This window comes from Glandiceps talaboti, chromosome 14 (genome assembly GCF_964340395.1).
Source record: "Glandiceps talaboti chromosome 14, keGlaTala1.1, whole genome shotgun sequence".
Classification (NCBI taxonomy): Eukaryota; Metazoa; Hemichordata; class Enteropneusta; family Spengelidae; genus Glandiceps; species Glandiceps talaboti.
The window spans coordinates 23,693,118-23,709,395 of NC_135562.1; the positions used below are offsets into that span (position 1 = coordinate 23,693,118).

General features: G+C 35.0%; 1 protein-coding gene across 1 annotated transcript in view; it reads left to right on the forward strand.

Annotated features, from left to right (window-relative positions):
* LOC144445422 (separin-like) overlaps positions 1 to 16,278 on the forward strand; it is a 179,089-nt gene that overhangs the window by 122,158 nt on the left and 40,653 nt on the right. Inside the window, exons 16-18 of the mRNA XM_078134961.1 lie at positions 5,722 to 5,853; positions 6,329 to 6,496; positions 13,757 to 13,951. Of these exons, the coding sequence (XP_077991087.1) occupies positions 5,722 to 5,853; positions 6,329 to 6,496; positions 13,757 to 13,951 (495 nt within the window). The remainder of the gene's footprint in view (positions 1 to 5,721; positions 5,854 to 6,328; positions 6,497 to 13,756; positions 13,952 to 16,278) is intronic.

Sequence of the window (16,278 nt, forward strand, 5' to 3'; positions counted from 1 at the left end):
ATGAGTCTAAAATGGGGTCCACTTTTCATTTTGTTTGGTCTAAAATGAGGTTCTGGAAGGAGATCCTTAATAAATTCTCGACTAGTTCAGGGATTTTCCCTGCTAATTCATGACTATGAGATAGCATGCACACCCTCAGAAATGCTTAGTATTAGATATCGCCCCATAATGCACTGTTACGTTAAAGGCCAAGGTCCAAACAGGCTATGTGCCCACACTACGGAAGTAGGTTTGCGCATGTGCAACGGAATTTGTTTGTTTATCTGGGAGGAGCATTTGGTAAATCCGACCCAGGTAGTTTATCAACTTATTAGTCGTTGTTCACACATATTGGTTACATGTAGTTCTTGCATAATCCGAAGAGTCCCTTGTTATATTTTTTTTTCAAGTCTAGTGGCAGTGTTTCTGCTACGTTTTTTTCCGGTGCGTACGTACGGCCAGACCCCCAGTCTGGGTGAAACACGTATTTCTATAAACTTATACATACAAATTTTAACCAGAAAAATTATATTTTGTTCTAACACGATCCAAACACTATTACACAGTGACAATTTGTATCATTGAAATTGTAAACTGAAATTCTTGGGTACGAACAAACTTACTTACTTGTATCATTTGTACAAGGTACTAGATTACAGTTGCACACGTACACACTGGCGTCGGCATTTGGTCGATCGTTATCACACCAAAATCGTTGGATAGATGAAATTTTTTTTTTACAGATTACATGTAGGTCGTGTTTTGACAACATAATCGTCAAAACTTCAAAATTAACTTCACAAGTATCGCACGGGTCAGAGCGGACTAAGCTTTGCACTTCCATACACTAGGTAGCTAGCTACGTGCGATCTCGAGTTTGGTAGAAATGTCATTGATGTTCCCATTATTTTCCTTCCGTGTTCTAATTCTTTGAAAGTATCTGTTATGGCTGTTTTATGATTGATTAAACTTGTATTTCCAAATCCAATGTCCCATCTCAGAAAACAGTCAATAAAATCACAAACATGTGCATTTCCAAGTTATCCCGATGTATACGAGTACCACCCCAACTATTTCTAAACAAACGCATCAATGCATACGTCGTGATGGGGTGAGTACGGACTCTTGTTTGGTCTCCGCTCTGTCTCCGTGCGTATGTTTGACTACGATGTCAGTCGATGTCATTTACATGACGAGGATTATTGCTGGATAGTGCCAAAACATATGGAAACGATTTTTGAGAAATCTGGAAAGAATTTAATACGATTTCTCAACTTTCAAATTTGAATGAAACAAATATTTATGATGCCTCCATGATTGTACTTGTAGTCTTGTCAGTTCGCGTTACGTTCATCTCCACAACATGCACAGAGCTAGAACTAGACTAGGCAGTGATGTATGATCTATGTGTACAACATAGACAGTTGTCCTTGAAATTTGATGATCATTACAGAAATAAAAGAGTTGCCAACGTTAGATTTGTTTATGAATTATATCACTCGTTTATCAGTATCAAATGTCGCACTAAATGTTTCAAACATGTCTTGCTTCGGGTCATCAGAAAATTTAACTGAAAGTATGGGAATTCTTGATCGAAATATATTCCAATACTTGTTACAAGAAAGGCTGCATTCCAAGAATATTTGGTTAGCTACATGTATTACATCTGATGCCCATATACGTGACACGCACGATCATTGTCCAGTTTGCACCACATTGTGTACCTCGCCTCCTGTACACGTACCGTACGTCTATCTTGTCTGTCAGTGCTACATTTTGCTTCCTCTCTTCGTTTTTAGTCCCCGCGGACGAAGTCCGGAACGGGGACTTTTGGATTGGGTTCCGTCTGTCCGTGCGTCCGTCCGTCCGTGCGTCCGTCCGCAGCTGTTTCTTGGAGATGCCTGGACCGATTTTTTTCAAACTTGATACAGGGGCAACATACTATGGCATACATATGCACGTCAATTTGTTTTATGATACGATCCAATATGGCCGCCTAGCATCCATTTTGTTTGCGAATTTTCCCTGTCTAGAGCCATAACTCAAACATGCTTTAACAGATCTCATTCAAAGTTGGTATTAGGACAGTATTCTATGACATACATGTGCATATTCATTGTTGTCATGATACGATCCAATATGGCCGCCTGCCAGCCATTTTGTTTGTGAATTTTCATGTCCAAAGCCATAACTCAGACATGCTTGAACAGATCTCATTCAAAGTTGGTATTAGGACAGTGTTCTATGACATACATGTGCATATCCATTTTCATTGTGATACGATCCAATATGGCTGCCTGGTAGCCATTTTGTTTGTGAATTTTCATGTCCAAAGCCATAACTCAGACATGCTTGAACAGATCTCATTCAAAGTTGGTATTAGGACAGTGTTCTATGACATACATGTGTATAACCATTTTCGTCGTGATACGATCCAATATGGCTGCCTGCCAGCCATTTTGTTTGTGAATTTTCCATGTCCAAAGCCATAACTCAGACATGCTTAAACAGATCTCATTTAAAGTTGGTATTAGGACAGTGTTCTATGACATACATGTGCATATCCATTTTCGTTGTTTCATGAGATGTCACATTAACCTCACACTTCGCTTTGCGCTTCCTTCAACGTCCGGTCCCTATGAAACTAGTTTGAAGGCTTTCTCTAGCGACAGCGTGGCCAATCTTGTTTTACCGTGTAATCCTCAAATGTTTTTCAAATAATTATGAATTTATTTCTTTTTTTTTACACTTTGGGTATTTTACTTGCTATTAGTACTTCTGGGAAACTCATATTTAATTTTCCGACCTTAGAATTTTTTTCAATGGTCGTCAGGTTTTAGTACTTTCCTTAGCCGGTCCCACAACTAAACTGTTGTACGTGGTTATACTTACAAGTTATAGCTGGGCGTTGTGACTGGTATAGTAGGCAACCGGCTATTATCTACATCACTGCCTTCTAGGTATAGGTACGTCAACGACACAACTACTTGACAGAAAACACTTGTCGCACGCACAAAAAGTTGTATGAAATTGTGGAGTGTAGCAGCCCAGAACGTACATCGATCAAACTGAGAAACATTTTATGTCATTCTATTTCAGTAACAATGTATCATTTTCACGTACCGTTCGCAAAGGCAAAATATCAGGCTAACAGAGTGCACACAGACTCTTTTGTTCGCTTGTATTGTTTGCATTCGGTATTTGGCATTTCACATGTTGTTTATTTGCACCATTCACAGTGTCTTATCATGCTTTGTGTAACTTGTAAGCCTAATTGACAACTGGCCAACGGTTTTTACTAGACAAATTTGAAACAAATTTTGGGTCAGTTTCACGGTAAACCTGCTATATTGGCTACCAAACTTAGTTAACGTCAGTTATTTCTACTCATGTTGCATCACTATATATTTACAAACAGTATATATGAAATATGAGAGCCATGTGAAACTTTTTCAGTGCAAAATTGGATGAAGACACGAGGGCAAAGTCAGTGCTCCTTACAGCAGTTTGAATTTCCCGCATATGCATACATTACCCATAATCCTCTTTATATAGTGGACCTTGGCCTTTAACAACATTGCATCCATCATTCAACCATGTGTTCAATATTGGTCTAAATTGGGGTCTTCTAAAAAGTTAAACAGTCTAAAACGGGGTATTGGTTTTGGGTCAAATTGGTCTAAAATGGGGCCGGGGCTGACAGCATTGGCCACACACCCCTACCAGACCTGGCCAGTGGTACCCCCCGGGGCCTAGCATGGGAAGTATTTCGGAAGACACCATTTTATTGACAGAAACCAAAGGATCTTTCAATATGAGTAGCAAGGAGAGAATGATAATTCTGTTAGTACATTATGAATAGTGGTTCAAGAAAGCACACATACATTTATTTTTTTATGAGATGATTGGATATTTCTATATTTCTCTATCATTTTATTGTTCTTACACCCATGACACACCAAGCAGTCACCCTTCAGAAAGTATACGTATCCAAACCCAAAATTTATTGCGCAGTTTGTGTAAACTGTAAATATAAGAAATGAGGAAATTAGTTTCTGCTGAATCAGTATGCAGCGACATCGTTTACAAAATAAACATGTGTTTCGGTAATTGTCGATCGAACTTTCAATATTACTGAATAATTACCTACCAACTTCGGTAAGTTGTTGTCCAAGAAATTCCTGAGATGCCTGTAAACGACAAATGGACATACCAAAAATAAATATGATGAATACATTTCATACACGTCTGATGTAACACCCAATGTTGTTTGTTGATATTCAACTGTTGTGACAGTGCTCAAAGTACTGCAATAAGACGCTACCTGATTGGCTGAGTGGATCACTTAGCAGAACTGATTGGGCATGGGCTTGGGTTCAGATGTAGAGGTGACCATCAAGACCAAAATGTAAACATGTATCACAAAGGTCAATTCAAGCAAAAATACCAAGGTGAAATAACAATGAATAATTAGCCGACATCTACATTGGATTTTAATCAGTTTGAAGTGAGAATGATTTCCATTTTGCCAGCCCAAACTTTAACTATTGTAGCATTTAAACGTGACCATCACAGCATTCAAACTTTGACATGATATTAAAAATTTAACTACAGTATTACAGTGATCAGACAGTAACTGTCATGGTAGTCAAACATTGGCATAGCATTTAAACTTTAATAGATCATAATGGCATTCAAACTTAGACCATCTTGGCATTCAAACTTTGACTCATGACATTCAATCTTAGACCATCAAGACATTCAAACTTAGACCATCTGGCATTCAAACTTTGACTATCATGACATTCAAACTTTGACTATCATGACATTCAAACTTTGACCATCTGGCATTCAAACTTAGACCGTATTGGCATTCAAACTTAGACCATCATGACATTCAAACTTAGACTATCTGGCATTCAAACTTTGACTATCATGACATTTAAACTTAGACCATCATGACATTCAAACTTAGACCATCTGGCATTCAAACTTTGACTATCATGACATTCAAACTTTGACTATCATGACATTCAAACTTTGACCATCTGGCATTCAAACTTAGACCGTCTTGGCATTCAAACTTAGACCATCATGACATTCTGGCATTCAAACTTTGACTATCATGAAATTTAAACTTAGACCATCTGGCATTCAAACTTAGACCGTCTTGGCATTCAAACTTAGACCATCTGGCATTCAAACTTAGACCGTCTTGGCATTCAAACTTAGACCATCATGACATTCAAACTTAGACCATCTGGCATTCAAACTTTGACTATCATGACATTCAAACTTTGACTATCATGACATTCAAACTTTGACTATCATGACATTCAAACTTTGACCATCGGGCATTCAAACTTAGACCGTCTTGGCATTCAAACTTAGATCATCATGACATTCAAACTTAGACTATCTGGCATTCAAACTTTGACTATCATGACATTCAAACTTTGACCATCTGGCATTCAAACTTAGACCGTCTTGGCATTCAAACTTAGACCATCATGACATTCAAACTTAGACTATCTGGCATTCAAACTTTGACTATCATGACATTTAAACTTAGACCATCATGACATTCAAACTTAGACCATCTGGCATTCAAACTTAGACCGTCTTGGCATTCAAACTTAGACCGTCTTGGCATTCAAACTTAGACCATCATGACATTCAAACTTAGACCATCTGGCATTCAAACTTTGACTCATGATATTCCATTTACTTGTTTATCAACAGAACTATGGTAGAAACCTGGACCAAATCATTGCTGACTTTTTCAGCATTCTACGAGAAAGTAAAGTAAGTGTTAAAGAAACCAACAAACAAATTTGGTGGACAACAAGAGAAGATTTAGATGACAGGCTGGAGGTAAGTTTTGTACAATGTCTTTCATCATCGAAGGTTAAACTGAATAAGAATAAAGATATGTATACACGTAGAGTTAAAAATACACATAGAACCAGTGAAAATATATTAATTTGTCAATCAGATAAGTAGATATCTATCAACATTGTAATATTGTCATTATTGTGGAACAGAAAAGGTACATTGTGTAAAGGGCTAACTTCATGGCTAGATAACTTTAAGTGTGAAAAATGAATTCCCAGGGCAATTTATTTATTTAGATATTACATACTAGAAATTTAGGAAATTCTATACATTTATTTCAAAACTTAATAAAAGTATTGTTACTAGGATTAGGAAGAGTTCAGAATTTGAGGAATGAGTATTTTATTTGTTAGATATTTTAGGAAAGAGTTCAAAGTTACTAGACAGAGTTGAGAATACTGGCTAGATACTATACTATTACATATCTATATATCTATATTGCTTTCATTACTAGATACTACTAAGTGATGTAGAGAACAGTGTATTGGAACACTGGAAGGTATTATTACTAGGAAATGTAGACGACGACAAGACATCTGAGGACATAGCAAGAAAAGTAACAATGTTCCACCAACAACATAGAGAACTTGCTTTAACACCGTGGCAATTACAGCTGTTACAGGTTAGTACTTACTATGAGGACAATATCAACTTATTATGACCCTGCATTGTAGTGTTGTCACGTGTGCTTTTCTGAAAACCTACCTACATAGCAGTGTGATATCAACTTATGATTAAAGTGAATGTCCAATCAAATGACATTGCAATTTCTATTGATAAAATAAATGTGTGACAAGTGATTTATACCATTTTTTTTGAACTTCAATAGGTTTGGTATAGCTTAAAAATTGCTTTTAGCTTCCGATATAACAAGGTTTAATATGTATGTCGCCATTTTGCCATTAAATACAGCACCCGTCAGTTTTCACTTTGAGAAATTGTGACATCATGTCATTCTATGACTGAGGGAAAAGTATTCCATGTATAAAGCCAGTAAATGTTACCACTTCCTGATCAATTTACCTGAGTTCCACACGGGTGTGGCCATCAAAGCTAAATGACAGAAAACATAAAAAGCTTTAAATTGGTGTTTTAAAAAGAAGGCAAGTTAGTGTCGTAAAATATCTTCAGTATGATTGTAATTTTTTTGAATACAATACGTAGTCCAATTGTATCTTTTTCTCTCCGTGGTACTGAGAGTCGATTGTTTTCATTTTGATACATGTACATCTGTATCAACTTAAATATGAACACAGGTCACAGTCATGCTTTGAAAGAAGACGGTGAAACCACTATGTCACTGTATGGATGGTAATGAACCCAATCAAAAGAAAATGAAATATGAAAATGAAATAAAGCAAGTAAAAAGTTTTCAAGAGGGACAGTTATCCAACAAAACTTTCTGCTACAATGAATTTGTAGTATACTTTCGCTAAGATTTGAATGGTCATCGAATTTAGTGTGACAACACACAATATGTCTGAACTATAAACAAAGGGAACGTTCTAAAGGGGAACGTAGCATTCAATACTGACGTGGCCATGGAAAATCTGACTTCTGTATTTTTTCTAAAAGAAGTAAATCATAGCCATGGTGACTTTGATAACCACAGAACTTGGAGTACTTGTACACATAAAACTGGACCTTACCAAGACTTCATCACGGGCCTCACTGATCCACGAACAGTGAACTTGCCCACAGTGTTGTTAGTATTTATATTGCATTGTGTTGTTTCCTTGGGAAGCGCTACTCAATACTCACCTGATTGAGTTTGATGGCTACACAAATGTAAGATCAATTTTGTTTCGACTAGAATTTAATAATTAGGAATTAAGATGTAGCATTTTGTTCATTTCAGTGACATTTTATTGAGTCACCTGAGTGTAGTGTTGGTTGACAACGCTAGATGATATGTGTTTACATGTAAACAATCTTTGATCTCAGTCGGCTTCAAGTTTGTGCATTGGAGTTCAGGTGCTAACATTGCAAGTCATCCATTACATTGGAGTCAAGGTGCAAACATTGCAAGTCATCCATTACATTGGAGTCAAGGTGCAAACATTGCAAGTCATCCATTACATTGGAGTCAAGGTGCAAACATTGCAAGTCATCCATTACATTGGAGTCAAGGTGCTAACATTGCAAGTCATCCATTACATTGGAGTCAAGGTGCAAACATTGCAAGTCATCCATTACATTGGAGTCAAGGTGCAAACATTGCAAGTCATCCATTACATTGGAGTCAAGGTGCAAACATTGCAAGTCATCCATTACATTGGAGTCAAGGTGCAAACATTGCAAGTCATCCATTACATTGGAGTCAAGGTGCAAACATTGCAAGTCATCCATTACATTGGAGTCAAGGTGCAAACATTGCAAGTCATCCATTACATTGGAGTCAAGGTGCAAACATTGCAAGTCATCCATTACATTGGAGTCAAGGTGCAAACATTGCAAGTCATCCATTACATTGGAGTCAAGGTGCAAACATTGCAAGTCATCCATTACATTGGAGTCAAGGTGCAAACATTGCAAGTCATCCATTACATTGGAGTCAAGGTGCAAACATTGCAAGTCATCCATTACATTGGAGTCAAGGTGCAAACATTGCAAGTCATCCATTACATTGGAGTCAAGGTGCAAACATTGCAAGTCATCCATTACATTGGAGTCAAGGTGCAAACATTGCAAGTCATACATTACATTGGAGTCAAGGTGCAAACATTGCAAGTCGTCCATTACATTGGAGTCAAGGTGCAAACATTGCAAGTCGTCCATTACATTGGAGTCAAGGTGCAAACATTGCAAGTCATACATTACATTGGAGTCAAGGTGCTAACATTGCAAGTCATCCATTACATTGGAGTCAAGGTGCAAACATTGCAAGTCATCCATTACATTGGAGTCAAGGTGCAAACATTGCAAGTCATCCATTACATTGGAGTCAAGGTGCAAACATTGCAAGTCATCCATTACATTGGAGTCAAGGTGCTAACATTGCAAGTCATCCATTACATTGGAGTCAAGGTGCAAACATTGCAAGTCATCCATTACATTGGAGTCAAGGTGCAAACATTGCAAGTCATCCATTACATTGGAGTCAAGGTGCAAACATTGCAAGTCATCCATTACATTGGAGCCAAGGTGCAAACATTGCAAGTCATCCATTACATTGGAGTCAAGGTGCAAACATTGCAAGTCATCCATTACATTGGAGTCAAGGTGCAAACATTGCAAGTCATCCATTACATTGGAGTCAAGGTGCAAACATTGCAAGTCATCCATTACATTGGAGTCAAGGTGCAAACATTGCAAGTCATCCATTACATTGGAGTCAAGGTGCAAACATTGCAAGTCATCCATTACATTGGAGTCAAGGTGCAAACATTGCAAGTCATCCATTACATTGGAGTCAAGGTGCTAACATTGCAAGTCATCCATTACATTGGAGTCAAGGTGCAAACATGGCAAGTCGTCCATTACATTGGAGTTCAGGTGCAAACATGGCAAGTCATCCATTACATTGGAGTCAAGGTGCAAACATTGCAAGTCGTCCATTACATTGGAGTCAAGGTGCAAACATTGCAAGTCATCCATTACATTGGAGTCAAGGTGCAAACATTGCAAGTCATCCATTACATTGGAGTCAAGGTGCAAACATTGCAAGTCATCCATTACATTGGAGTCAAGGTGCAAACATTGCAAGTCATCCATTACATTGGAGTCAAGGTGCAAACATTGCAAGTCATCCATTACATTGGAGTCAAGGTGCAAACATTGCAAGTCATCCATTACATTGGAGTCAAGGTGCTAACATTGCAAGTCATCCATTACATTGGAGTCAAGGTGCAAACATTGCAAGTCATCCATTACATTGGAGTCAAGGTGCAAACATTGCAAGTCATCCATTACATTGGAGTCAAGGTGCAAACATTGCAAGTCATCCATTACATTGGAGTCAAGGTGCAAACATTGCAAGTCATCCATTACATTGGAGTCAAGGTGCAAACATTGCAAGTCATCCATTACATTGGAGTCAAGGTGCAAACATTGCAAGTCATCCATTACATTGGAGTCAAGGTGCAAACATTGCAAGTCGTCCATTACATTGGAGTCAAGGTGCAAACACTGCAAGTCGTCCATTACATTGGAGTCAAGGTGCAAACATTGCAAGTCGTCCATTACATTGGAGTCAAGGTGCAAACATTGCAAGTCATCCATTACATTGGAGTCAAGGTGCAAACATTGCAAGTCATCCATTACATTGGAGTCAAGGTGCAAACATTGCAAGTCATCCATTACATTGGAGTCAAGGTGCAAACATTGCAAGTCATTCATTACATTGGAGTCAAGGTGCAAACATTGCAAGTCATCCATTACATTGGAGTCAAGGTGCAAACATTGCAAGTCATCCATTACATTGGAGTCAAGGTGCTAACATTGCAAGTCATCCATTACATTGGAGTCAAGGTGCAAACATTGCAAGTCATCCATTACATTGGAGTCAAGGTGCAAACATTGCAAGTCATCCATTACATTGGAGTCAAGGTGCAAACATTGCAAGTCATCCATTACATTTGATAATTTAAATTAAAAACTGCATCTTTGGAGAAGCATTGAAATTTGCATAAAGATGGCCGAGATAAAACTCTGCTGTATTGAGGACACAAAAAAATGCATTTGTTTTATCAAAATTAAACATGCTGTCAAGTGTTAGATATCACATGTATCCAATGGGGAATGGCAAAATACTCTTGTGCATGGTGAAAACACATAGTTTTATTATTCATCAATCAGTAGGGGTTAAAATTAATGCCTGCCCAGTGGCCCATGGCCTGTCAATGTTCAGACTGGACCGGAAGATCTTGGAAAGACCTGCCCAACTGAACCGGTAGATTGTGTTGCAATGTTAGCTCAGAATGTTTCTATCAGTTGCAAAATTATGCTTCAAATTGTTAAAATGCAGATTGCATTCCTCAAAAAACAAGTGTGTTGACCAGTTTATAACTTTAAATCAGTTGTATCATCATTTCATGACCCATGACATGCATGACCTTGGGAGACATTCTTTGTTCATTGCACATGTGCAATAAATGAAATTATCACAGCTTCACGCAGCATAGGCCTAATGTGGTACGATGTATACTGTACTGCTAGGTCAACCAACAGAGTCTTATCTTTGTACACATGCATTGCATGTTACCGATGTTTACAGTATTACTTTCTACAGTAAATCCCAAAGGAGTACTGTGAGGTCTAGAAATGTTTACAGTATTACTTTCTACAGTAAATCCCAAAGGAGTACTGTGAGATCTAGAAATGTTTACAGTACCAGTTTTTACAGTAAATCCCAAAGGAGTACTGTGAGGTCTAGAAATGTTTACAGTATTACTTTCTACAGTAAATCCCAAAGGAGTACTGTGAGATCTAGAAATGTTTACAGTACCAGTTTTTACAGTAAATCCCAAAGGAGTGCTGTGAGGTCTAGAAATGTTTACAGTATTACTTTCTACAGTAAATCCCAAAGGAGTACTGTGAGATCTAGAAATGTTTACAGTACCAGTTTTTACAGTAAATCCCAAAGGAGTACTGTGAGGTCTAGAAATGTTTACAGTATCACTTTCTACAGTAAATCCCAAAGGAGTACTGTGAGGTCTAGAAATGTTTACAGTATTACTTTCTACAGTAAATCCCAAAGGAGTACTGTGAGGTCTAGAAATGTTTACAGTATCACTTTTTACAGTAAATCCCAAAGGAGTACTGTGAGGTCTAGAAATGTTTACAGTATCACTTTTTACAGTAAATCCCAAAGGAGTACTGTGAGGTCTAGAAATGTTTACAGTATCACTTTTTACAGTAAATCCCAAAGGAGTACTGTGAGGTCTAGAAATGTTTACATGTTGTCTGGATCATTTTGACAAGTTCACAGTGAAGAAAAGTATTTTGTAGAAGTAATGACTTTGAAATTCAATCAATGACATGTAAATATGATAATTCCTCTAGCACACTGATGACAATCACCCAAATGTTTCCAAAAGTTACATTGGATAACTTGAAAAATTGCAAGGATATCAATGCCACTTTTTTCAGAATGAATGTAAGTACTCCTGATTAAATCACACAATAGTTTATGGCAAAGTCACACAATAAATGTAATAATTTTTATAATAATAATCATTTATTGCACCTCCAGAAACAAATAATGTTTGGGAACACATGGTTGAAAAATTGTTTTAAAAACATGAACAATTGCGATACAAAACAAGCCTATCAAAGATGAAATTAACAAATCTATATCTCTTTGTTTTCAAAGTCACATGCCCAATGGGCAGGTGGGCAAAAAAATTAATTTCGAGGCCTGATCAGACTTAACCATGAGTTTCATTTTTAACCGGGATTCTTGAACCCGAAAGACCTTGGTTGTGACAGTGATAAATGATATTATGTAATGAACTCGCCCACATCAATATTTTCTAAATTCTAGCGATGTCGACCATGGTTTTGTTCTCCATATAAATTACTTTTACATTGTTGTTGGGACAATTTCTTTTGGTTTATCTCATCTGACATAACACTGAAGGTATCATGATGCCAAAATCTACAAAGGCTCACTAACTAGACATGTACAGTCCACAGATTCATTTAAAAAATAACAGCACAATGCTATTTATCTACTGTAAACGACATGATATCCAACGTATCTCAATTGGGAGGAAAAACAAAAGAAACAATGTGAACACATGACAGAAGCACAAGGACAGATAAGTACAATTTCCAGTTGAAAATATGTTTTGCAGAGATAGTAAAATGTTTGCTATCTTGAATAAATTCCTTGTCAGTTGAACTTGTTCACCCGGCATCTTGATGTCACGCTTGGGTCACAGCTACAATAAATGGGAAATGGCTTTCCCGGATGGGAAATACAGTACCAAGTGAAATGCGAACATCGTAACATTCATGCTAAAATGTAGTCAATTTGTTGTGCAATAACATGCCTTATATAATATAATAGGCGATACAAATCCCGATCTGACCAAGTATTACTATAGTATCTTCAATATTAGAGTTCCAGATCATGTTGCAGTACAGGCTTACAATTAGAACAAAACTGATAAGGTTATGTTTATGGAGCAAACAGACATCAGGAAATTCTATAAAAGTGGGCAATATGAAACAATGTGATATTTACGCAACACGTCCAAATTTCCATGGAAATCACTTGATTTAAACATGAACCTATAACACTATAAATATATGGTTTAAAGTGGTGCCGAATAAACTCAAATGGTACTTGAATCACCTTTTCTTTAGATAAATCAGTTTGCAGCCAAAATTTACACAATACTGGGTGTCTCTGTGGATCAGTTATGATGAAAATGATTTACGATCGTCCTGAAAATGATTATTACATCCGTTATATTTACACCTTGGCATGTTTGTCAATGATGAACAGCTACTACACACACCTACATCTAGATGCAAATGGACGTATAGGATGATATGACGTCACAAGCAGAGAGTTTTCCCAGCATCCTTTGTGGCAAAAGTTCCCAGCACATAGTGAAGCTCAACATAGCAGAATTTTGACATTTCAGTCACATAACTTTATATACGTTTCATTTTATTCCTACACATGTATCAGTTAAAAACTCAAAGTTGAGATATCTAAAAGTGCAAATGTGTTTGATTCGACCTTCTCTTCCTTTAACCTATTTTTCAGTTGCTGGTATAAGATAATATGAACCCTAATCTACTTACATAGCAAGGCAGTACAACTTTATGATTAACCTATGTTTTGGGTTACTGGTATATAAAGACAATATGAACCCTAATCTACTTACATAGCAGGGAAATATCAACTTATGATTAACCTATTTTTCAGTTACTGGTAGAAGGCAATGGATGGTTATCTGAACACCAAGCTTTACAAGGTCTGTCATCAATAATTGGTCTAGCCGTGAACACGCCACAGTTGACAACCATCTACGAAGATTATCAGAAATTAACCAAGAAGTTAGAAGGCAGCTATTCATTGAAATCAACACATAGACATCCTGTAATATTAATCCTTGATAAGGTTAGTCTAATTCAATTCATCTTGTATAGTATTTAGTAATACATCTAAAAGTTACTATGGCAAGCCACAGGTGTCTTAGGTCCACAGAAAGTATGTTACATCGCAAAATACTATTATTTTAGTCACATTCTTTAAGTTCTTATGTGCAAACATAACTATTTTATTTACATCCTTTGTTATTATGAGCAAAAACTATTATTTTATTTACATTCTGTATGTTATTAGCAAATGCTAATATCTTATTTGCAAACACTATTATTACTTTATTTGCAGAACATTTCTGAGTTGTCCACATACATCATGTAGTCAAGGCGGTGTCTAATGATGTCAGGTTGAACCCTCTCTGCACGGAAAGTTTCAAAAATAGCTGTTAACCCTAACTCCTGGAGTATCTGCATTTTCTATGAATAAATACTTAGACTTACAACTATAGTAGACTACGGATTGGCACAATAATACATGGCAATCTAACACTGCCCTCTCGTGAGCAAACGGTGCAAGGCAATGCATAAAGACTTAACGTGCAAATAAAGTAATAGTGGAAGACATAAACGTAACACACGCCTCATAACGCAAGTGTTTGCACTTAATAGCGTAACGAGTGTAAATAAAATAATAGTATTTGCAAATAAAGCAATAGTTTGCAAATAAAATAATAGTTTCTACAAATAAAATAATAGTTTCTGCAAATAAAATAATAGTTTCTGCAAATAAAATAATAGTTTCTACAAATAAAACAATAGTTTCTACAAATAAAATAATAGTTTCTACAAATAAAATAATAGTTTCTACAAATAAAATAATAGTTTCTGCAAATAAAATAATAGTTTCTACAAATAAAATAATAGTTTCTACAAATAAAATAATAGTTTCTACAAATAAAATAATAGTTTCTACAAATAAAATAATAGTTTCTACAAATAAAATAATAGTTTCTGCAAATAAAATAAGTTTCTACAAATAAAATAATAGTTTCTACAAATAAAATAATAGTTTCTACAAATAAAATAATAGTGTTTGCAAATAAAATAATAGTTTCTACAAATAAAATAATAGTTTCTGCAAATAAAATAATAGTTTCTACAAATAAAATAATAGTTTCTACAAATAAAATAATAGTTTCTACAAATAAAATAATAGTTTCTACAAATAAAATAATAGTGTTTGCAAATAAAATAATAGTTTCTACAAATAAAATAATAGTTTCTGCAAATAAAGCAATAGTTTCTACAAATAAAATAATAGTATTTGCAAATAAAGCAATAGTTTGCAAATAAAATAATAGTTTCTACAAATAAAATAATAGTTTCTGCAAATAAAATAATAGTTTCTGCAAATAAAATAATACTTTCTACAAATAAAATAATAGTATTTGCAAATAAAATAATAGTTTCTACAAATAAAATAATAGTTTCTACAAATAAAATAAGTGTTTGCAAATAAAGGAAGTTTCTACAAATAAAATAATAGTTTCTACAAATAAAATAAGTTTCTGCAAATAAAATAAGTGTTTGCAAATAAAATAATAGTGTTTGCAAATAAAATAATAGTTTCTACAAATAAAATAATAGTTTCTGCAAATAAAATAAGTGTTTGCAAATAAAATAAGTGTTTGCAAATAAAATAATAGTTTCTACAAATAAAATAATAGTTTCTGCAAATAAAATAATAGTTTCTACAAATAAAATAATAGTTTCTACAAATAAAATGTTTCTACAAATAAAATAATAGTTTCTACAAATAAAATAATAGTTTCTGCAAATAAAATAATAGTTTCTGCAAATAAAATAATAGTTTCTACAAATAAAATAATAGTTTCTACAAATAAAATAATAGTTTCTGCAAATAAAATAATAGTTTCTACAAATAAAATAATAGTTTCTACAAATAAAATAAGTGTTTGCAAATAAAATAATAGTGTTTGCAAATAAAATAGTAGTGTTTGCAAATAAAATAATAGTTTCTACAAATAAAATAAGTGTTTGCAAATAAAATAATAGTGTTTGCAAATAAAATAATAGTTTCTACAAATAAAATAATAGTTTCTGCAAATAAAATAAGTGTTTGCAAATAAAATAATAGTGTTTGCAAATAAAATAGTAGTGTTTGCAAATAAAATAATAGTTTCTACAAATATAATAAGTGTTTGCAAATAAAATAATAGTGTTTGCAAATAAAATAATAGTTTCTGCAAATAAAATAATAGTTTCTGCAAATAAAATAATAGTTTCTACAAATAAAATAATAGTGTTTGCAAATAAAATAATAGTTTCTGCAAATAAAATAATAGTTTCTGCAAATAAAATAATAGTGTTTGCAAAAAGAAT